At 41.6% G+C, this 23,140-nt stretch overlaps 1 protein-coding gene across 2 annotated transcripts in view; it reads left to right on the top strand.

Annotated features, from left to right (window-relative positions):
- LOC311234047 (ubiquitin carboxyl-terminal hydrolase 54-like) overlaps positions 1–20,109 on the top strand; it is a 121,904-nt gene extending 101,795 nt beyond the window's left edge. For both annotated transcript variants that reach the window (XM_084321138.1, XM_084321137.1), the window contains 4 exons: positions 461–579; positions 10,872–11,018; positions 13,314–13,560; positions 18,505–20,109. In XM_084321138.1, the coding sequence (XP_084177264.1) occupies positions 461–579; positions 10,872–11,018; positions 13,314–13,560; positions 18,505–19,154 (1,163 nt within the window). In that variant the 3' untranslated portion in view covers positions 19,155–20,109. The remainder of the gene's footprint in view (positions 1–460; positions 580–10,871; positions 11,019–13,313; positions 13,561–18,504) is intronic.
- The last annotated feature ends 3,031 nt before the right edge of the window (positions 20,110–23,140 follow it).

The raw sequence follows: 23,140 nt of genomic DNA, 5'->3' as shown, positions 1-23,140 counted from the left end.
ACAATACAAAAGCGGTCTATGGTTTGGTTTCACAATAAAAATGCTGTCTATGGTCTATAGGACGATACGAAGGCCGTCTATGTTCTCTCAGGCAATACGAATGCTGTCCCAAAGCATTACCCTTTCACTTGATGTCATAGCCTCTGTTACAATTCTGCAACAGCTTTGCCAATTCTTAGTAAGAATTCAGATAATTCATCTGGAGATGCAAAATAACATGCAAGAAAGCCTTTAGGATTACATTTTCTAATTGTGTGTGTGTGTGTGTGTGTGTGTGTGTGTGTGTGTGTGTGTGTGTGTGTGTGTGTGTGTGTGTGTGTGTGTGTGTGTGTGTGTGTGTGTGTGTGTGTGTGTGTGTGTGTGTGTGTGTGTGTGTGTGTGTGTGTGTGTGTGTGTGTGTGTGTCTGTGTGTGTGTGTGTGTGTGTGTGTGTGTGTGTGTGCGCGCGCGTGCGTGCGTAGCAGCCAGAAAGCTGTCTGGCCTGGTAGCTCCTGGGCGTTCTAAAACCCCCACAGCTGAGCTCGAGAGGCACGCCTACAGAACACCTGGCCTGGCCAGCAGCCCCATACACCATCCCAAGGTCAGTCCTTGTGCATGTGTATGTATGTGTGTGGGAGTGTACCACACACAGTGCATTGTGCTGAATGTTAACTAAGGTGTGTTTTCTGCATCTACACGTATCCCAGGTTTGTCTATACATTTTACAACTTGAATTGAACGGTTACATAAGTAAGTTCCATGAGCCTTGAGCCCACAAAACACACAACACATCAGTCATTCAAAAGCAATATGTGTGTGAGAGATCCACGCACCAAACAGCTCCTGTTTAAAGGAGTAAATTGTAATTATTTTTTTTATCTTTGACGGTGAATAACACCATGCTAAAATTGACCAGACATGAAAAACTGAGCTCATTCAGCACCTTCTTGAGATCACATGTACAATCTATTCCAAGATGGCGGCAAGCACACCTGCCCATTTGTTTGGTGTCTGAGAAACTGTGTTTCATTTGCTTTAATTGAGCTTAGGTTCTTAAAAGCTTGATGGTTTTACGTTTGTCTTGGTTATACTTTAAAAAAGCTTTTGAAGATATATATATACTTGAGGCATATACTTTAAAAAGTTATCCAGATGCCTCCTAAGAAGAAAGAGATGGATCCGGAGAAGGAAGACATATCGGCTGTCATGAATAGACTGGAAGAGATGGAAATAAACATCAGTGCAAACATGGACGAAAAAATGTGTCAGATGCAGAACAAGATTGCAGACCAAATTGACGCACTTCGTAAGTCAATAGATGGCAAGATTGACAAAAAAATGGACGCACTATGTGTGTCCATAGATGGCAAGATTGACGAAATGCGTGTGTCTTTGGAGGTGAAACTAACGGCGGAAATAACGCAGAAGATTAAGGACACAAAGAAGGATATGACGGGCTACGTTGACCAGAATGTGGGTGTTATGGTACAGAGAATGACCGACATCGAGAGGAGTGTGAAGGAAAGAACCCTGCAACTCAGTCCATTTGACCCGGACGTCTCCTTGATAATTGTTGGATTACCCCAGGAGAGTGACGAGAGCAGCGAGGACCTGAAAACCAATATAGGGGCACTGCTGCGTGATGGCCTTGGATGTGAACCAGTACCTGACGTAGTCGCGGTGGAGCGTCTCCGAGCCAGGGGAGCTAAACCGGGGCTCGTGAAATTGGAGCTGCGGTCTCTACGTGAGAAGATAGCAGTGCTTCGCTTGAAACGCAACCTTAAGGAAAATGAAAAGTACCAGCGTGTTTACGTGTCTGCAGCGAAGTCACACACAGAACGGCTGGTCGACCTCAACTTCAGAACGCTTCTTAAAGGAATTCCAACGGGGAAGGATTACTTTCTGACGGGGAATGGACGCTTAATGAAACGGCCCCCACCTGAAGAGGACAGTTGAGAAGGGCAAGCCCAGCCCCTGGTATCTGTGAGTAAAGAATTTCGACTAGTACACTGGAATGTTAATGGATGGACATCATCAAACCGTGAACTTAGAACTGTACTGCTAAACTCGTTAAAGCCAGATTTTATTTCCTTGAATGAGACTCATCTTTCTACAGACTTGCTTGAGTTCAATGGCTTCACCTGGTTTGGTTATAATCGGGTTGCTCACAGAAGAGCGGTTAAAGCCTCTGGCGGCGTTGGTATCTGTGTAAAGAACACTATTTTTGATACATTCTCAGTTATTATTGTGGACAAAGCCTACGATGGAATTCTCGCTCTACGTTTTGAACACCGGGAGACAAAGTATTCTTTCATTATCATTTCTTGTTATCTGTCTCCGGAAACCTCACATTGGGGACGTAATGCAGACTTTTTCTTTAACCATTTACTGACGTTATTGTATACAGTTAATGCAGATGCTATTTATTTGTGTGGTGATTTAAATAGTCGCATTGCAGATCTGAAAGATTATGTGGAGGCAGATGACATCCCGCCTAGATCCGCTTTAGATCTGACTGTAAATAAACACGGACAATCCTTCATTGAATTTTTAAAAGACTCAAAATGCTGTGTAGTAAATGGGAGATTAAACGCTGACAAAGATAATTTCACTTCAATTTCTATAAAGGGGAGAGCTGTTGTGGACTACATTGTAACTCCTCACGTTGACTTGAAATCATGCATTGAATTTAGTGTTTATACACCATCTGAACTTGTTGGCTCTGAAGGTGCAAATCTTATTGATATCCATAGTAGATTACCTGATCATTCAGTACTATGCTTACACTTTCGGGCCGGTGACTCAGTTAATATCCAGAGCATGGTTGAACCCCTGCAGCAAATCAAACCATGTAATAGACACCTGCCAGCTAATTTTCTTTCCTCTGAGATTTGCCAGGGGGCTTTACTAGATGTCATGGAGCTCTTGAATAACGGTCCGAAAAACCAGGAGAATATTGATCTCTGTTACAATAACTTATGTAGTTTTCTGCATAAAGAAATTGGTCGACACTGTGCTACAAAGAAAGGCGGGTCGCCCAAAAAGTATTTTAAGACCAAACAACCTTATTGGAATAATGAATGAAATGGGCTATGGCTTAATTCAAGGGCAGCCGAAAAATCTTTTCTAAAATGCAAGGAACAGAGTGTGAGAAGAGACTTACTGAATGAATTTAAAGCTTGTCAAACTAAATTTGATAAGAAACTCAGATTTTTCAAACGTCGTTTCAAGAGAGGACAAGCTCTCCATATAGAACAACTACAAGTCAGTAATCCCCAGCAATTCTGGAAATAAATAAATAAACTAGGCCCCAAAAAAAACCAGACAGTCCCAATGGAGATTGTATTGGATAACGGTGAATCATGTTTTGAAACTGAGCAGATTCTGAAAAAGTGGGAAACCGACTATAGTAGTCTGTATGCTTGTAGTAGTCACCCTTTATTTGATGATGGTTTCCTGACAGAAATATGTAAGTTAAAATGTGAGGCCGAACTTGGGATGAGCAATAGCCCTACAGGTTGTGAATTATTAAATAGTGACATTACGTTAGACGAGGTACAGAGTGTAGTGGACAGAGCGAAACTGAAGAAAGCTATGGGTATTGAGGAGTTGTCGAACGAGGTCCTTAAAACTCCCTATCTGCTGAATGTATTACACTGTTTATATCAAACTTGTTTTAACACAGGCACCATCCCCTCGATATGGAACAAGTCCATTATTAAGCCCATCCCCAAATCTGCAAAAGCTGACCCTAGAGTCCCACTAAATTACAGAGGTATTAGTTTGATCAGTACAGTTTATAAATTATACTCAAGTGTTCTTAATAATAGATTAAATAAATACTTAGAATATAATGAAATGTTGGTGGATGAGCAGAATGGGTTTAGGGCTAAGAGAGCTTGTATTGATCATGTTTTTGTTTTATCATCGGTGGTGAGAGCCAGATTGGACGAGGGCAAGAATACATTTGTTTGTTTTGTTGACTTTAAAAAAGCCTTTGACTGGATTAATAGAGAGCTTTTGGACTATAAATTAATCTGTTCTGGTATTGATGGACTATTTTATAAGGCTATCAAAAGCCTGCATAAGGCCCCATCTGCCTGTCTGCAGCTGAATGATGTTAGGACCGGCTGGTTCCCCACACCATTCGGTGTAAAACAGGGAGATGTGCTTTCTCCTACTTTATTCGCCCTTTATGTTAATGACCTGGCGCAAGAAATCAAGCAAGCCAATCTTGGTATTCCAATAGATAATATAATCCTAAGTATTTTATTGTACGCTGATGATATTGTTTTGTTTGCAGAAAATGAAGCAAATTTACAAAACATGTTGAATATTATGAGTTCTTGGTGCATGAAATGGAGACTTGCGATTAACAGTGAAAAAACACAGATTATGCACTTTAGGAAAAAACACGAACAGCAGAGTAGTCATAAGTTTCAATTTGGACCAACGCCTCTGATTTACACACATTCTTATAAATATCTTGGTTTTACCTTTAATGAGTACATGTGCTTCATAGAAGGAAGGAAAATAATGTCTGAGTCAGCAGGAAGGGCGCTAGGGGGCGTGTTGAGTAAAATGAAAGTGTGCACTGACCTTGGGTTTTCAACATATACACAATTATTTGATTCAATGGTGGGTTCTGTTTTGTTTTATGCTGCTGGAGTATGGGGTTTTGATGATGCTCCTGAATGTAATGCGATCCAGAACCGGGCCATAAGATACTTTTTAGGAGTCCATAAATACACACCAAAAGGGGCTATAGAAGGGGACATGGGGTGGGATTCTTGCTTGGTCAAGCAAAAGGGTGAAATGGTGAGGTTATGGAACCGCCTGGTCCAGCTGCCAAATGGCAGGGTGACTAAAAAGATTTTTAATTGGGACAGAGCACACGGTCATCCCTGGTCAAGAGAGATGTCTATGATTTTTTCTTCTACTGACTTGAGTATGATTTTTATGAACAATTTGCAGTGTAAGGTTCACATAATTAAAACAAAATTATCAACAATCCATCAGGATAAGTGGAAGGTGGAGATTTTGAAAAAACCTAAACTTAGAAAATATATTGCAATTAAAAATGAGTATTTTACTGAACCTTATGTAATGTTAAACTTAAAGAGAAGACGGAGGTCTCTGTGTGCCCAGTTGAGGTCTGGCACCCTGCCATTGGCTGTGGAAGTGGGTAGATTCCAGGGTAAACCTGAGGAGGAGCGGTTGTGTGTTCTGTGTGATCTGGGAGTGGTGGAGGATGAATATCATTTTGTTTTTTATTGCCCTTTGTACACCACTTTGAGGAGGGCTTTATTTGAAAAAATTCAAATTGCAAACCCAGATTTGTTTTGGCAGTCTGAGAGCTGTATGTTGAGTTGTTTTTTTGTGGAGGACATCTTCGGTTTTGCAGGATTTTTGGAGAAGGCATGGCACCTGAGACAAAACACACTGTATCCTATATAATTGTATTTGAATTCACCTTGTTTTTCTGTTTTTCTGTTTATTTACATTGAGTACAGCTTGTGTTATATTACGTTTTATTGTATTTTCTTGTATTTTTCTTTTTTTATGGCCATCTTGGTCTATGTCATTTGTTAAGTAATTGGTAAAGTATATTATTATATACTTATTGTTATGTGTCTTGTAAGCCCATATGGGCTGGGCATACATCTGTACACGAAAATAAAAAATATCAAATCAAATCAATGTACAAAAAATCTAAGCAAATGAATAAAGGGCAGATGATTTACAGGAGGTTTTGTAGATACAGTACTGAATTCTGCCATCCGGAAACATGCAATTTGAAATATGAATATAGAATATCAGGCCTATAAATTATATTATATATAATTATATATATTATATTGTATAATATTATGGCCAAGTCACACATCTATGGATTGGGCCAAATCTCCCCTTTCCAATGGCAGAGTTCAATCTGGATTTAGTGCCACCAGGCACCCCTGACAGGGCAGCAGAAACCGTGAATGAAATCTACTGTAAGTACAGTTACTTTTTTTTATAATGTAAATGTATCCGCCATTTTTCATCAGATTGCAATGCCGTTTTTTGCTAGACGTTCACAGAAAGGTAGAGAAACTATTTATGGCAATAACATTCAGGTTTGTTCTACCCGTGAGATATGATTCTGAAAATAACTGGGGGGGAAAAACCTTCATGCTAGAAGTCAGATGATACACTTTTTATTTTATTTAGCACTGTAAATAGTTAAAATGTATAATAAAGTTGTCCCCCGAAGAGGGTGGATGGAGTGCCATCAAAAAAGGACCGGGAGTTATAAAAAAAAAAACAAGAAGAAGTCAGATGATTGGCGGCTAGGTGGCGCAGTGGGCAAGGCGCTCGCCACCAACACAGGAGATGCTGGGTTCGAGCCAGCTTGGCTGGTCGTTCATACTAATACAATTGGCAGTATTAGGGGGTGGGAAGTTGGTGGGTGGGGATCGGACGTTGTGGACAGCGACTCCTACAGGTCGGTTGGTGCGCCTGCGCAGTAGAATCAGGAAGCGACGGGGGCGGCGTGTCCCTCCCACGCAGACCCTCGCCGCTGAGAGATCGCGCTGTGCAGGTGAAAAGATGCGACGGCTGCCTCCTCGAGTACCGGAGGGGACACGTGATGCAAGGCTTCGTCCACATTGCAGCCGGCTTGTGGGAGGCATGGCCTAACAGCGTTCGAGACGCGTGAACACTTAAGGCAACTAACATGCACTTCCGCGTTTCTCTGATTGGCCAGCGCTCTCCTTTGTGAATACCAGCCGATCTACGCTCATTCCCTACGCCGGAGACATTTTTAGAAAAACACAAAGCCGCCATCTTTAATGCATTCGTGCTCCCCCCTACATAATAACCATGCAGGTTAATCAGTAAAGGTTAATAATAATAACCACGCAGGTTAATTAGCAACGCTCACACAATACCTAGGTTAATAATAAGTAGGCAATTGGCACAAGTGTAAATTATACATTCGTCACTCAGTTTTAACATCAACGCACTTAGCTCAACTCGTTCGCCAGCTTGCTGTGGAGCCTATGGTCACATGTTTGAATCACTTCAATTTTTTTTTTTTTTTTTTTTTTTTTTTAACGTTTAATTAATTTACCGGTATCATCTCTCTATATAAACGTAACTAGCTATAAATAACGTTCATCTCTGTGAGCCTTCAGAGCTGCTCTTATTTGTAAATAGAAGAAAAAGGAGTTTTTCATTGTTCAAGAGTGGATATGTTGCAGGAAAAAGAATTGAAGTGATTCGAACTTGTGACCATAGGCTCCACAGCAAGCTGGCGAACCAGTTGAGCTAAGTGCATCAATGTTAAAACTGAGTGACGAATGTGCAACATCCCTAGTATATACTATATACTCATGTACCATGTTCTACAGTAAGTGGGGAGTGTAAACGCTTATAGTTAAATACAGTAGAGCTTGCGTTCTACAGTAAGTGGGGAGTGTAAACGCTTATAGTTAAAGACAGTAGAGCTTGCGTTCTACAGTAAGTGGGGAGTGTAAACGCTTATAGTTAAAGACCGTAGAGCTTGCGTTCTACAGTAAGTGGGGAGTGTAAACGCTTATAGTTAAAGACCGTAGAGCTTGCGTTCTACAGTAATTATATAACGTTGCGTTATATAACGTTACAATGTACAGTTTCTGACAGCTGGGCTGTGTTGTCACGAAATAACGCTATGAGTGAATCTGGTAGTTGTTTTGATAAATATGTTGTTTTGATAAATATGTATTCTACGGATTCGAACATAACATTACATTTCCGCGAGCAGCCTATTTCCGCGAGCAGCCTCGCTTGGCGTTTGAGTGCCGTGCGTTACCGGCGTAGGGGGAAAACGAGCCGTAGCGTCACGTGGGGTCAGTTGGCCAATCAGAGCAATGCGGAAGCACATGTTAGTTGCCTTAAGTGTTCAGTGTTCGAGACAGGGGAGGGTAGAATTGGACAATACGAAATTGGGGAAGGGAGAACAATTGAAAATGGGGAGAAAAGGTAGATAAAAAAAAAAGTCAGATGATTGACAGGGGCTGGCATGAGCTGGGAAGTGTAGTTTTATGAGATTCTAAAGCCCTGGGTCTCTTCTCTCAAAAAACTACACTCAAGTTAGGTTGCGCCATGTCCTCGCGTCAATATGATCGTTTTTCCGACTCGATAACACTTAAAATCATTGGTAAACAAACGTAGTGCTGAAAATATACACTTTGACTGCCGTTTTGACAGGGTTAGGTTCTTTACTCTTGGCTACATTTGAAAAAGAAACGCAACATTAATTAACACATCCAGCGCCGGAAACGCTGTCCAGCGTTATTGCCCACCATGCGTTGTCTGCCAAGATCGCTGTACAGCGTTTTTAGATCAATATTTAATATATATTTCGGCCCACCGTAAGGGGAATATAACGTTATTTTCAGCCCGATTGTTTATTCATTTCACTGCAAACCATCTGATCAATATATCACCCATACTACATAAAGCCGTTACTGATGATCAAGGAATTATAAACGAACCCCCCCCCCTTTCCTCCACGCATGAAGAAGCATAATGTATACCGATCATATACATTTGAATTTTTTAATATAGCGTCTATGGGAAAGAAACAGCAATCGATAATCTATCATATGCGTTTGGGCCTATAACTAGCGTTTTTGGAATTACAGCAGAAAAGATTAAAAACATACTTATATATTCTAGAAGGTATTAACACAACAATGTATGAATGAAAAAGTATAACGTTCCCACATCCTGAACGATAGATAATCGATGTTAAATGGGCCATAGTAATGTCAATATAGCAATACAATTTTAAAAGTTATAGCCCTGCAAAGAAGGTAAACATCTCCATAGGCTTTTAACGGTGGCAGAGAGGGGTATGAGATGGGCACAATGCCCGGCGGTCAATGTGTTAATACGTTCTGTATTGATCGATTTATGGCGTGATATGAATATTGGCCCTGTACCGGGCCCGTCGGGCTAACGGGGTTAAGTGATGTTGCGTTTCTTTTTCAAATGTAGCCAAGAGTAAAGACCCTAACCCTATCAAAACAGCAGTCAAAGTGTATATTTTCAGCATTCTTTACCTTTCTGTGAACGTCTAGCTAAAAAATGCGTCTCAATCCGGTAAAAAATGCCGGAGCTATGGACATTATACAAAAGTAACTGTACTTACTGTAGATTTCATTCATGGTCTTTGCTGTCCTATATCGGGCGCCTGGTGGTACTAAATCCAGATTTAACTCTGCCATTGGAAAGAGGAGATTTGGGCCGATCCATAGATGTATGACTTGGCCATAATAAGGTAATTTATAGGCCTGATATTCTATTCATATTTCATATTGAATGTGTCCGGATGGCAAAATTCAGTACTGTATCTACAAAAACCCCTGTCATCATCTGCCCTTTGTTCATTTGCTTAGATTTTTAGTACAGTTGATCTCAAGAAGGTGTTGAATGAGCTCAGTGGCATGTATTCACTTTTGGTCAATGTTTGCATGGTGTTAATCACTGTCAAAGATGGAAAAACGAATAATAATAATAATTTATATTTTCCTTTGGTTCATTACAATTTACTCAAGCATAGTAACAGACACAATATTTCTGACACTGGGAATACCCTGAGGTCCATAGATGTCCCTAGATACCAGGAACATGCACATGGACCTCGTAGAAGTGGAGCAATTTACTTGGGTATGTACTTTTAGGCAGATTTTCAGAAAATATAACAGGTTAAAAACCCATAGTCCATACAAACACATCTTACACACCCATAGTCCATACTAGAAACGCATCATAAATACCCGTAGCCCATACTACAAACTAGAGATGTCTAATATTATTGGCCTACCGATATTATCGTCCGATATTGGCATTAAAATGTAATATCGGAAATGATCAGTAACGGTTAAAAAAAGAAAAGAAAATATTTAACCTTTATTTACCCAGGCAAGCAAGTAAGAACAAATTATTACATACAAAAGCAGCCTGACCAAAAAGCAAAAGCCTTTTATTGTAAAAAGTATGCATAATGTTAATTCCATTCCAAGACAAGAGATATGTAATGTTAGTTACCTGAAATTATTTAGGGGGGGGGGGGGACCCCACATATATCAGTATCGGAAATTAAGAGTTGGACAATATCGGTATTGTCGGGATTTGTACAGGGGTACGTACAAATCCCTCCACGCTCTGGCACCTCAGTACCTCACTGACCTTCTCCACCCCTACACACATTTCAAAACGTTTCTCTACTGTTTCATCAAAGATGTCACCCCTCCCCCTCACTCGTATCAATTTGTTCTTACAAGGAATGTCAACATTCGGCTGGCTGCTAAACATTCTGCTGGCTACTGGACCACTGTTCTATCACCGTCTTCCATGCACATTTCGATCTCACCGTTTTAGCTGTGGTCATCTCCCCCCAATCTATACATCACATACATTGAAAAAGCACCCCAAATCCTTCACGCTATATAAAACGAAGTTATTATTATTATATCGGATATCTGTAAAAAAGCCAATATCGAACATCCCTACTACAAACGCATCTTAAATACCCATAGTCCATACTACAAACGCATCTTAAATACCCATAGTCCATACTAGAGTAGAAACACATCTTAAATACCCATAGCTTATACTATGCACACACACGTGACATAACACACCTGTTGCAAATTGCCATCAATCAAATTGTAGCAAACAGTACATTTCATATTTTACATATACACATACACATGTATTTCAATATATACAAAATGTACATAAAGGAAATTACAGTATATACAACTCATGTAACCCAAAATAGTTTGTACTCCCAAAAACGGACTCTGTGTAATGGATTTGATTGGCCATGGGTCATCATTTGAACACGTGTGTGATTGTGTGTAGCCCGTCTCTGCTGCCGTCTCCTGTGAGAGGTCCCTGGACTGTGAGGATGAGAGCTACAGTGCTGCTAACCTACGTCGCATCGCCCGCAGTCTGAGCGGCTCCGCCCTGGGGCCGCGGGCCGAACACACAGGCCTCTCCCGCAGCTTTGTGAGTGATACACACAGTCATGAATATACACACACACACAGGTAGGGGTGGGAATCACCAGTTTCATCATGATACGATACGATATCGATTCTTTGGACAACGATACGATATTTGCCGATATCACAAAGTCTCTCACGATACAATACGATTAGATTAGATTCAGGTGCCTGCAATCGATATGAGATGATATCATATGCCCATTTAACACAATCAGTAACATTTAGATCAACTAAAAAAAGGTAACGAAAATATCATTTGACATTTGTATTTTTGAGCTCTTCCAGACATTTAAAGGAAAATCAATCTATTGTTTTTAATACAAATAGACCTCCTGTTCACTGTAAAGTGCCACGTTTTGATATATTGAGCTTTAAACTTTAAGCTCCATTTTTTGGAACTCAAAACTCAACCTAAAACCCCTCCCTACCTCCCTCTCCCAAACCGTTCCTACAACAATTTGTTGATGTTGCATGATCATGTATAGGCCTACATTTATTATGTATTATATTGTTTATGTTTAAATAACATTTAAACATCAAACTCCTCTGACCTCATCTGGTCTTTCCAAAGACGCGCGCACACACACACACAGAAAGGGAGAATGCTATGCTGTAACGTCTACACACACGGAGCTACTGCTGTTGTTCTTGGGCGGATATGAGACTCGCCACAGGATTTTCAAAATAAGAGTATCGATATGAATCGATCTTATTACATTGCATCGATCCGATTCGATTGTTGATAATTACATCGATGTATCGATCTGGATCGATGTATCGTCCCACCCCTACACACAGGTCTACGTGCCAAAAGAGTGACAGTGCATTAGATACCAGTAGGTAGACGCACATACATACACGTCTGTGTACACCTGCACCCACGCATTCACACACACAACTTGACAGGACATTACCATCACGTTAACATAAACACACATGCCATGAGACGCAAATACACATACATACACACACAAACATTAAACACATATTTCGTTCTGCCCCTGATTGACACAAAGCATCATTATTAACACTCTTGCTGACCTTTACTTAACAAATAGGGAAAGGTCACAGCTGCCACTCTTACAGACTGTTTGTTTGTTTGTTTGATTGTTTGTTTGATTGTGTGCGAGTGTGTGTGTGTGTGTTACCATCCATGAGCACAGCATTACATCATCAAAGTGTACCCCATCATGACCCACCCATAGATATATATAGAACACTAGATAGCTTAAGGCGGAGTCACCAGCGTCACTGAACCGCCGCCATCTTGCGGAGGTCAGCCTTGAGTGAGAGTGAGTGAGCTGCACAGACAAAAATACTCATAACTCGCTGAAATATTGACGGATTTACAAACGGGTTGGTTTGCTATAAACATCAAAGATGTAGTTATGATACTGCATACTTATAATTTATCATCATAGCCACGTTAATAATGCTTGTAATAAACCAAGCCGTTTGTAAATCCGTCAATATTTCAGCGAGTTATGAGTATTTTTGTCTGTGCAGCTCACTCACTCTCACTCAAGGCTGACCTCCGCAAGATGGCGGCGGTTCAGTGACGTCGCTCTCCATTGGCCGGCAGCGCGGGCAAGCTATCTAGTGTTCTATATATATCTATGGACCCACCACCCCCCCACTTCCCTGGTGATATAATTGTATACCACACCACCACCTGCTGTTCATATGACGCAACTGTAGCCATGCTCCTATTTCCACTCTGCAGCCGCTAGTGGCTTCATTACATATGCAGCCTGCGGAGATGCCTGCAGAGAGGCCTGGGGCCAGACTATAAATGATTGATCAATGATTTAGTTCCTCCATTAAGCCTTTAACTCTGGTGTTCAGCTTCCATTTGCCGGCTGAGGGAAAAAACGGTAAAAGCACAGCATTACTACTGCGTTGTTTGAACAGATTTTAGGACAGGCTTTTCTCCTATTTTCTATCCTGACTGAGATATAATCTGATTCTCCTATTCATTGTACTGTTGTCTTACTTTTCATGACTGACCCTCCTTTTTTGACTGGTGTTAATTATTTTTATAATTTTTACCAACCCCCCCACACTTTTTGGTGCGCAACCCCCCCCCCCCCTCCCTTTCTCTCTCTCTCTCTCTCTCTCTCTCTCTCTCTCTCTCTCTCTCTCTCTCTCTCTCTCTCTCTCTCTCTCTCTCTCTCTCTCTCTCTCTCTCTCTCTCTCTCTCTCTCTCTCTCCTTTCACTTCTTTTTCCTTCTGAATGATCCCTCTCTCTTTCTGTCTTCCTCACTCCCTCCCTGTTGTTCGGTCTCACCCTAAAAAGGACGTCCCAGTAACGAGGATCCCACCCAAGCATGCAGACCTCCGTGCCACCATCAGTTCCTCCTCCCTGCGTCGCCCCAGCGCCTCCTCACTGCACCTCCCCACTCCCTCCTCCTCCTCATCCTTCACCCAACCCTCAGCTCCCACCTCCGACCTCCATTACCACCACCATCACTACGGTCCCCAAGCCCCAGCACCACCTGCACAGCACCCCCCCAGTGCGGGGCCTTCCTCGTGGGGAGGCTCAGGTAACTGGCTGCCCCTCTACCTCCACACACACCACCCACCACCATCATCACCACCAGCATCACAGGCATCCAAGTCCACTTTTATAACCAGAGGAAGAGATGGTTGGATGTGCACCTCATGGTTTCCTTATAGTTTGGATGTGACAACTTCCGAATGCCAAGAATATTTTGTTTTGAATTGAGAGTTACAGTAATTGAAACCCAGCTCTGCACACCTCATCTCTTAGTGATTTTATTTAACCTGAATCCCATCATTGTGATAAACGGACATGAAACCTAACCAACTTAACCAACGTTGAGGATATAGTGTCTGGGGTTCTCACTCTGCTCCGGGTGGCGTCGCCCAGCATGTCTTCAATCGGTAGCCGAGTTCTCCACGACACAGAACACGGTCCTCACAACAGAACCATGGGGTTCAGGTTGAAAATATGCAAAGTGGCCCCTTTTTAATGGCACGGTGGGAAAGTGGAGGATGCTACAATCACAGTCTGCCCCAGTCGTCATTACTTATTCATTGTCTATGTGTGTGAGCATCTATTTGCAACAGTGTGGCTGTGGCGAGTTAAACGCAGGTCACATATATGCAGGGTGTGATTTGCCGGGGGGATCAGGGGCACTTCCATTCCTCTGCTTTTCACGTCTCTACTTCTGCTCGTTCATTTTATCACCAATGGGGATATGATTTATCCCCCATTCTGGTAGTCTATAAATTGTATTAGATTAAAGTACAGTACAACGAAAACAAGTTTGGCATCCAACCAGAGTGCAACTGTTACAGTAAAGGCCAATAGTAATATACAATGTACAGGTGATTAAACTGTGTATAAAATATATAAATTAGTACTACTGAGTAATAGTGCTAATCAGATGTATGTACATAGTTGTAGTATTAATATGTATAGTGATACAGGTATAAAGACACTATGGTAGTAAGTCACATTGGCCAGCAGTGTAACTAGAAAGAGTAGGTAAGGGATATGTACAGATATAGATATAGTATCTACAGATATGTAAAAGGGATTATATGCATGTGCATGCATATATATGTGATATATATATATATATATATATATATATATATATATATATATATATATATATATATATATATGGTATATACAGCTTTATTGTACATGCTATCATCCAGAGTTATATGGATTATATGCAGGTGTATAAGTAAGGGATAATGTATAGCTATACTCGGTCATTGTCGCAAAATAATTGACCGACACTGCGTTCTGGAACACAGAGGCGCCGCGCCGAGGTGTTCTAAACGCAGTGAAGGTTGTTCTGTTGCTCCGGCGTCGGCAGGTGTGTGGGCTTGATTGCACCTGATGCAGTGCAGCTGTGCATGGTATAATGCTGCGAGAGTCCGGCTGCGAGGCTATCTTTCCCCGTTGCCCCTAACAGCGGTCATTATTGCGTGTTGCCCCTAGCAGCTGTGAATTATCGGGAAATAATTCACCGCTGTTAGGAGCAACAGAGCGATATTGACCGATCACAATCAAGCATTTTGGCGAATTTTAAAACGCCATGTAATAAGTACATATATAGGATTATATGCAGGTATATTCAGACAGATATGGATATATATGCATTAAATATATATATATAAATGTACTGTATATATACGGTATATACAGCACTATTGTACATGCTATCATACAGAGTTATATGGGTAGACTATAGTTTGAGGTAGATAGTTATGATTATTATTACTATGATTACAGTGTAGGGAAGTTGTTGACTGTGAAAGCAGTAGGTAGGTATGAATTGAGTATAGGCAACAGAGTTCAAAGTTTGTACAGTATGGGTAACAGAGCCTAGGGAATGGAGTTCAAAGAATTGAGGGCAAATCTCAAACCTTTATATGTTATCGTGGTACAGAGTTCAGGGATATGACAGCTGAGGGAAAGATGCTGTTCCTGAGTCGTCTTCCTGAGAGTGGTAAAAGTTCACCACAATCCGAGGAGATAGGTGGACTTTCCTCAGTCTCTTCAGGGAGAAGAGGTGCTGGTGAGCCTTATATCGCTCTCATCCAGGTGGGAGAAGGGTCAGAAGAATGTATTGCTGAGGAGATAGTGTCCTCCATGCTCCTGTTCTCACGGTAGGGTTGGTGTCTGTCCAGTGAGGGTGAAAGGTCAGATTTGAGGTGAGCCAGGACCAGCCTCTCACAGCACTTCATGATGGAAATTAGTGCAACAGGGCGTAAGGCATTAAGGCTAGCTGCAGAGGGGTGTTTCGGCACAGCATGATAAGGTGGTTTTGAAGCACGTGGGAACAACTGCCTGGGCTAGTGACGGGTTGAAGATGTCAGTAAAGTTATAATAGACTATCGTTCATTCTTGCATTGAATTAAATACAAACACGAATTTCAGCTCCCTGCTTTCTAGTGCCTCCTCAACGAACCGCTGGCTACCACGAGCTGTGTTGTTGGCCGCAGTTTGAGTAACTACAGCCCGGCACTTTTAGTTATACTGGCCTCTGCACTACAGCTGAAGACGCACTCTGACCGGCATGTGAATGGACCAGAGGGTTTGTTGTCACGCGGATCCCTTGAAGAGCGAGACTCGAGTCGAAGCGAACTTCTCTCTGACATAAAGAGTCATGTATCTCCATCAGAAGGCTCCAAGCAGCCCAGCAAAAAATATAAATATATATATAAAAATGATATACAGTATAATATATATGTAATTATGTAAATATGAGACAAAGTTTTCAGCACCATCTGGTGCACCATATACAGTATATTTATCTTTATATATATATATATATATATATAAGATAAATATACTGTATATGGTGCACCAAATGGTGCTGAAAACTTTGTCTCATATTTACATAATTGTGTTTTGATAGCGGTAAGAACCCAGTAACAACTATATAAGTTGTATCAGCCTACAATTTATGTTCTGTTCTACAGTGTTTCTGCTGCTTAGCCATTTGGCATATATGATGTACTTAGCCTACTGTGCTTTTAAGAAATTAGTTGATTCATCTAAATGCCTATATTTAGATCAAATGCTTTATACATTATGCAAACCGTATTCCTACATATTGTATTCAGTATTTGGTCACAACCCTACAAGATGAAAATGGAGCAGCGAATCATTGCATTATATTTCCGAAAGCATCCGTTTGAAAGTAAAACATGGCCTGTTGAGAGTATGTTCACTCAGTCTCTAGTGCTTTTTTTTATCCACTTTTTCTCCTTATTTGTCTATTTTTCTCCCTTTTCCAATTTCGTAATTCCAATTCTTCCCTCCCCTGTCTTGAACGTTGCTAGACTATGCCTCCCACTGGTCGGCTGTAGTGAGGATAGAAGCCTTGCATCACGTGTCCCCTCCGGTACACGAGGAGGCAGCCTGTCGCATCTTTTCACCTGTACAGCGCGATCTCTCAGTGGCGAGGAGTAACGCATGGGAGGCTCACGCTGCCCCCGATACTTCCTGTCTGCTGTACAGGCGTCACCCAACCGACCTGTAGGAGTCGCTGTCCACAACGTCCAATCCCCACCCACCAGCTTTCCCACCCTCTAACACTGCCAATTGTGTTAGTATGACGGCCGGCCAAGCCGGTAGCAACGCCGAGAGCTGGGCTCGATACCAGCATCTCCTGCGTTAGTGGTGAGCGCCTTGCCCACTGCGCCGCCTAGTCTCTAGTGCTTGAGGGTAAATCTCAATTTAGAACAATTAAACCAAACAAGCTAAACAGAAAACAACTGTCTGTTGCATTGTTTTATGGGATGTGTGAGTATATATATGGATATAACTGTATATAATCTTTTATGGCCTAGATTTAATGGAAACCTATTAAGAGTTATATCCATGGGTTATTTTATGGATTTATATTTCCTTTGTTTTCTAAAGCATGTTAGCACTAACATGAGCAGGTTCCAAGTTTATTGGAAAGCACAGAGACACAGAGACTTCCTAGCAGAACACACTTACCTGGCTCACCCAGAATGTACAGGCATTTTGCTGGTGGACTGGAACTAAAGTCACACGGATGCTGATTATATTCCCTTTGACCTATTTTAACTACATATACATAGGATTCTTCTTAAAGATCCCCTCCACTCAGAAACCACTTTCATGGTTAACTGCTCTTGGAGGCACAACTTTAGCTATACAGATTATTATACGCACAGAACTTGATGGCATGTGACTGCAATGCCTTTTTGTTTTTTAGAGAGGGAGAGCTTCCCTGTACTTCCCTGAAATCGGAGTTGCCTGTGTGGCATATAACAGTCCAATATGTAGTAACTTGACCTTTAGCTTCAGCGTACACAGAAAGCTGAGTAGATATTGGCACGTCTTGAAAGAATATAAGCTGCAGACTCAGAATTTCTGGTAGGTGCTTTCCCAGTTCCCAGTTTACATATTCATAGATCATTGCATTCTCAATGAGGGTACGTGTGTAGAGATGCTGCTAGGCCATTTTCTGTAGTTTATTGAACAATTTGGTGGAAATGTCTTTTTAACACATTGTTATTCAGTATAGAAAGACTTTTAAGGGTTTAAAATTAGGGATGCTCGATATTGGCTTTTTTACCTATACCGATATTGTCCAACTCTTAATTTCCGATACCGATATCAACCGATACTGATATATGCAGGGTTTCCCCCCCCCCAAAAAACGGAATAATTTCAGGTAATTAACATTACATATCTCTTGTTGTGGAATTAACACAACATTATGCATACTTTTGACAATAAATAAAATGAGAATTTGTTCTTACTTGCTTGCCTGGGTAAATAAAGGTTATAGAAATGTAAAAAAAAAATAAACCGATATCACATTTTAATGCCAATATCGGCAGATAATATCGGACATCCCTATTTAAAATACATCTGGAGGATCTTTAAAGGATGTTTTTTTATTCATTGTAATTATGTCTTGTGTTCTGGTTCTGATGGTTTTCCCTCCACCTCCACCCTCCAGCAGGAGATCAGCAGAAGGTCCAGCAGCAGTTTCTGGCTGTGCTTGACCGGAGTGAAGCTCTCTCCAGTCAAAACTACAACAGTGTCGCACTGAGCTATGGCACGCTCCCACGAGGACCGCGCAGGGCAGCGCCTCCCTCCTCCTCCACCCTCCCCAGGCCCAGGGGAGGAGGCCCCGGCCACCCCGCCGCCCTCCCAGGGCACTGGGGGCACCCGGACATCGGCTATGCCACCTTGTCCCACCCTCGCCGCTCTGCTTCAACCAGCACGGCCAACGGTTACTACCAGCAACCGCTCCAACCCGGCAGGATCAACGGTGCCATGCGCGGCACCGCTGCTCCGGTGACGGCGGTTCGTCACGCCCCACCGAACCACATCCGGATGCCCGGCGACGCGCCCGGCCAGCCTCTCCGTCTGGACGTGCCGCCTGAGAGCGACTGGCGGACGCCCCACTACAGGACCGTCCCTGTCCAGAACAGAGAGCCCCACCATCTGCCCGGACACAGGGTTGAGCACCACCACCAGCGCCCCCCTCGGGTGCCCCGGAGCTCCCAGCTCTGCTCCCTGTGCCAACAGCTGCCCAGCGAACCCTTACGCCACTACTGCCAGTCCTGCGGGTCGTACATGGCCCGCTTCCGGCCCTCCAGCTGATCACGTCCTGGCGGTACAGCCCGTTCCACTCCATTCCTTTTTAGTAGAGATTCCCATTTCCCTGAGTTTTCAGTCCCCGTCAGATCCTGCTTCTCTGCTCATTGTATCCACCTGCAGTCGCTCCTAATTCCTCTCAGAACACTCCGTCTCTGTCCTCCCCGACTTGAAGAGCGCTCCCTTGGTCTCCACCGCGTCGGCCGCAGAGCAATACTACAGCACACACGTAGAGGCCAGCGAGGGCCAGGGCACCACACCACGTCTATGAATGTCTCTTGAATTTAAGCACATCTGTATGGTTGGAATGAAACATAATATAAACCAAAATGAAAGAAAAATGGGCAAATAAGTAAGTGGATGGATGGATATGAGGATTAATGAAAAGAGATGAAAGCAACTCTGTGAATGAACACTGTTGAAGTGAAGGCATTCAGGCCTCACACCTGCTGGACTCGGTGTGAGCAGAACTCTCACCCTCTTTTCTCCATCCTCCAAACAAACTTGTCCAAGGAAAGCAACAGTTGTGTTTGGAGGATCAAGAAAAGAGGGCTGGGTTTGAGATGGGAGAATTGTGTTGCGAGAGAAGGAAGTAGAGATTTTAATGAAAGTGAGAGAAAATGGGTGGTTTTTAACAAGGTTGCTTATTTTATGTGCCAGATTAAACCTTTTAACAGGTGTGAAACAAGACTACCGCAGATTTACTTTGGAGGGTAAAACTGGAAACAGGACAGACTGATATTCGTATGAATTGAGTTACTGTACTTGCCACTGGTATTTATTTTTTTAGATTTATCAGAGTTGTGCATAGATTACTGAACTAATCTATCCTAATGTGTATATGCGCTGCAATATACCCTACTATACTTTTTATAAACTTAGCTTGGTAGCAAGGTTTTGGTATATAGCCCTCTTATATTGTACACAAGGCTTGTATATCTGTCATTTTGAGAGTCTGTGCTAGAAGACTTCTAGAATTTACTAAAGCTTTCTTTTTATAGCGTTGCAGCTAACATTTAGCATGGTGGTTCTGTTCCTTATATATATATATATATATATATATATATATATATATATATATAATGAGGGAATCACTCGACTTTAGTGTACATTATTGTAATGAGAGTATATTGAGAATTTTCTTAGTGCAGTGGAGATTTACGTAACTGCATTTAACACATAAGTTAGTGCACTTCAGAAGTGTTGATCGTTTTTTTTGCTTGTTGCTGTTTTCATTTGATTGACATTTCTCCCATTGTTTAGGGAGAAGCTCAATGTTACTCTAGCCTATTTTTGTACTTTAAAGATCTTAGAAGATGATTGTCTTGTATATTGAGGTACACCATACGTTTAACCAACAGTAATGGATGTCAGAAGACCCTATGAAGCAGACCTGAGTCCAATTGCCACTTGAAATGGATTGTTTTTCTGGAATTGATTGATCTTGCCTATCAATAGGATAAATCCAAATGTTTTAGGAATTTACCTAGGTCTCTTTTTGTAGGGTTGAAGTGGACACAAGTCGAGATTAGGCCTACACGACAGATGGGAACTGCATGTCAAGCTGTTGACTCAACACTTTTAATAAATCAACTTTTATTTGTATCTGTGATTTAATAAAGGAGAGAAGATTAGTCTCCCAATAGAAATGTCAATCCTGATATATAGACATGGGATAGCCTTTATATCTGCAGCCGCAGACTTTAGGAACCATGGATAACAAGTCCAGAGGAAGTTTCAGTTAAGAAAGCATTCTGCCTTAAAAGTACACCTTTTATCTGCTATTTTAAATGAAGGACATGGCTTAATAATGTTGTGTTGCTTGTTTTCCAGGATATTGCTGATTTTGTTATGGGACAATGTTTGCTTATTTTTTTTTCAACCCTTTTAGACAGAACAGATGATAAGAAGATGAACCTTTTTAATGGAACGCTATAGTGTCTTAATGAAATGCTTAAATAACCTGTTTATTCAGTGATTGTAACATTAACAATTCCAAAAGTATCTGCTGTGCAATCCCCCAGGAGTTAACGGCTCCATACGTTATTGTGGTTCCTTCCATGTCTGAAACGGAATTGTGATAAATAACCCTTTACCAAAGAGTGCCACATTGGCCAGAGAAAAGGTAATGTTTGTTTTAAACAACACTGACCCCTGGTGGATTGCTAGCAGAATAGCAGTGTATTGAAATGTCAGTTGCTATCCAGTTCAACACTTAATTCTGAAAAAGCTGAGCAGTGTAAATGTCTGTACAGATATGGATAGCCTATGTGAAAAGGATGTTATTCTTGGTAATACAATAGAGGAATATTGACATATTTCAATCTTTGGGACTTTGTAAATGCTGTGCTAGCAGAAGGACCTTGTATTTTTGCAATAAACTTGTTAGCGCTCCAAATGGGCAACATACGAACTTGGCTGGTCTCATTCCCACAATGTCTATTTGCCTGTGTCAGTCAGTACCAAAGCATCTGGTCAGATCATTCCATCTGGTTAGGGTTGCAAATATGCACAAGAGAAATTACCTTTACATACATACTGCCGCTAGTGACCAGACAAGACTGCCCTCATTCTTCACGTGTCCTTGCTAGGGGAATGCCATCCAACCATTTGTATCCAAGTTTTCCCTTCTGTGCACCAGGATAGTCTATAACACGTACCACCTTCACAGCTGGAAATCATTACCCTCCAATTGGTCATGTAAAATCGGACCGCTTCAGACAATGAATGGGGCTTAATGTTTTGAGCACTCGAGACAAATAAGGTTTCATTTAGGTGCAAGAGCTCAAACATTTCATGGCCTCGTTCATCTCTGCTGCAGCACCTGATTTTAAATCCCAGCAGCATCACCAATATGGAAGTTTATCCCATTATCTTTAGAATGAGGGTGCATGTACTGTATTACAAATACTAAACGGTCCTGGGGAACATGACAAACATGTGGATCCAACAAATGGATGGAATCCCTTTGATCTCATCCAATTGACTTCACTTTTCTGGTGCATCCCTGAGGACCCAAGAAAGGGCAGTGTTGTGTGAAGTTGACTAGATGAGCAGTTCAAAAACGCTGCATGCAGCCAAGCAACAGGCCCTGCACTAGTTCTTAAAATGGGTTGCAATTCCCCTTCACATAGCTGCAAACGGAGTGAAAAAGTGACAAGACAGCCACTCAAAAATCATTAAGTTGTGCCCTAATTTCCCTGCCCTTTTATCACCTACAGCAGTTTCCCACGGACCCATTTTTATTGGGTCGCCAATAAAAAGTTTAAAAAGATTTTTATAATGCTGTAGATGAGTTTATTCATTTTGGCATCTGGGTTTTCTACTGAAAAACAAATACAGAAACAGACAATGCTCAGCATGACCTCAGAATAGCACTTCAAAAAAATGCCCAGAATAGATCTGCTGGTTCAACCAGCCACATACCTCATTAGATTTCATTGTGTCAGATGAAATAGTATACCCCTTCTAGCATGTCAGGTCAGTAGTATTTTTAAATAAGTCTGTACAAATTAATCAGAATGTTGCTCAATGTTGGGGTTTAAGGTTGAGGGACGGGGTAAGACAGTTAAAAAAGGGGTGAGAAATAGAAAGGAGTAGAACATGTTTGGGTTACAAAATTGTATGTACATGTTATGAGGTGGTAAGCAACTTAACATTACACTCAGATCATAGCTGTGATGTACTTTTATAATTAAATAAATTTCATATACATTTGAAACCATGGTTTGTTGTGTTCTTTATCAGTAGTTTATAAATGTATGTTATGGCAATTCATTATGTATTTTTGTAAGTTTGGGTCCCGGGGGAACACCAAATTTCTCTTGGGTCGAGCTGAAAAAGTTTGGGAACCCCTGACCTACAGGCTTAGTTTGCAACTTGGGAATGATCTCACTCTCATTTACAAGACTGTTATCCGTGTGGATGTTGGCAAACTGACCTGCCACATGCATAGAGTTCAGAACGCAGATAAAAAAAACAAGACGCTGGAC

This window comes from Notolepis coatsorum (assembly GCF_963971535.1).
Source record: "Notolepis coatsorum genome assembly, chromosome: 9".
Lineage (NCBI taxonomy): Eukaryota > Metazoa > Chordata > Actinopteri > Aulopiformes > Paralepididae > Notolepis > Notolepis coatsorum.
Note: the sequence above shows the minus strand (reverse complement) of the source record. Positions and strands in the feature narration are given on the sequence as shown.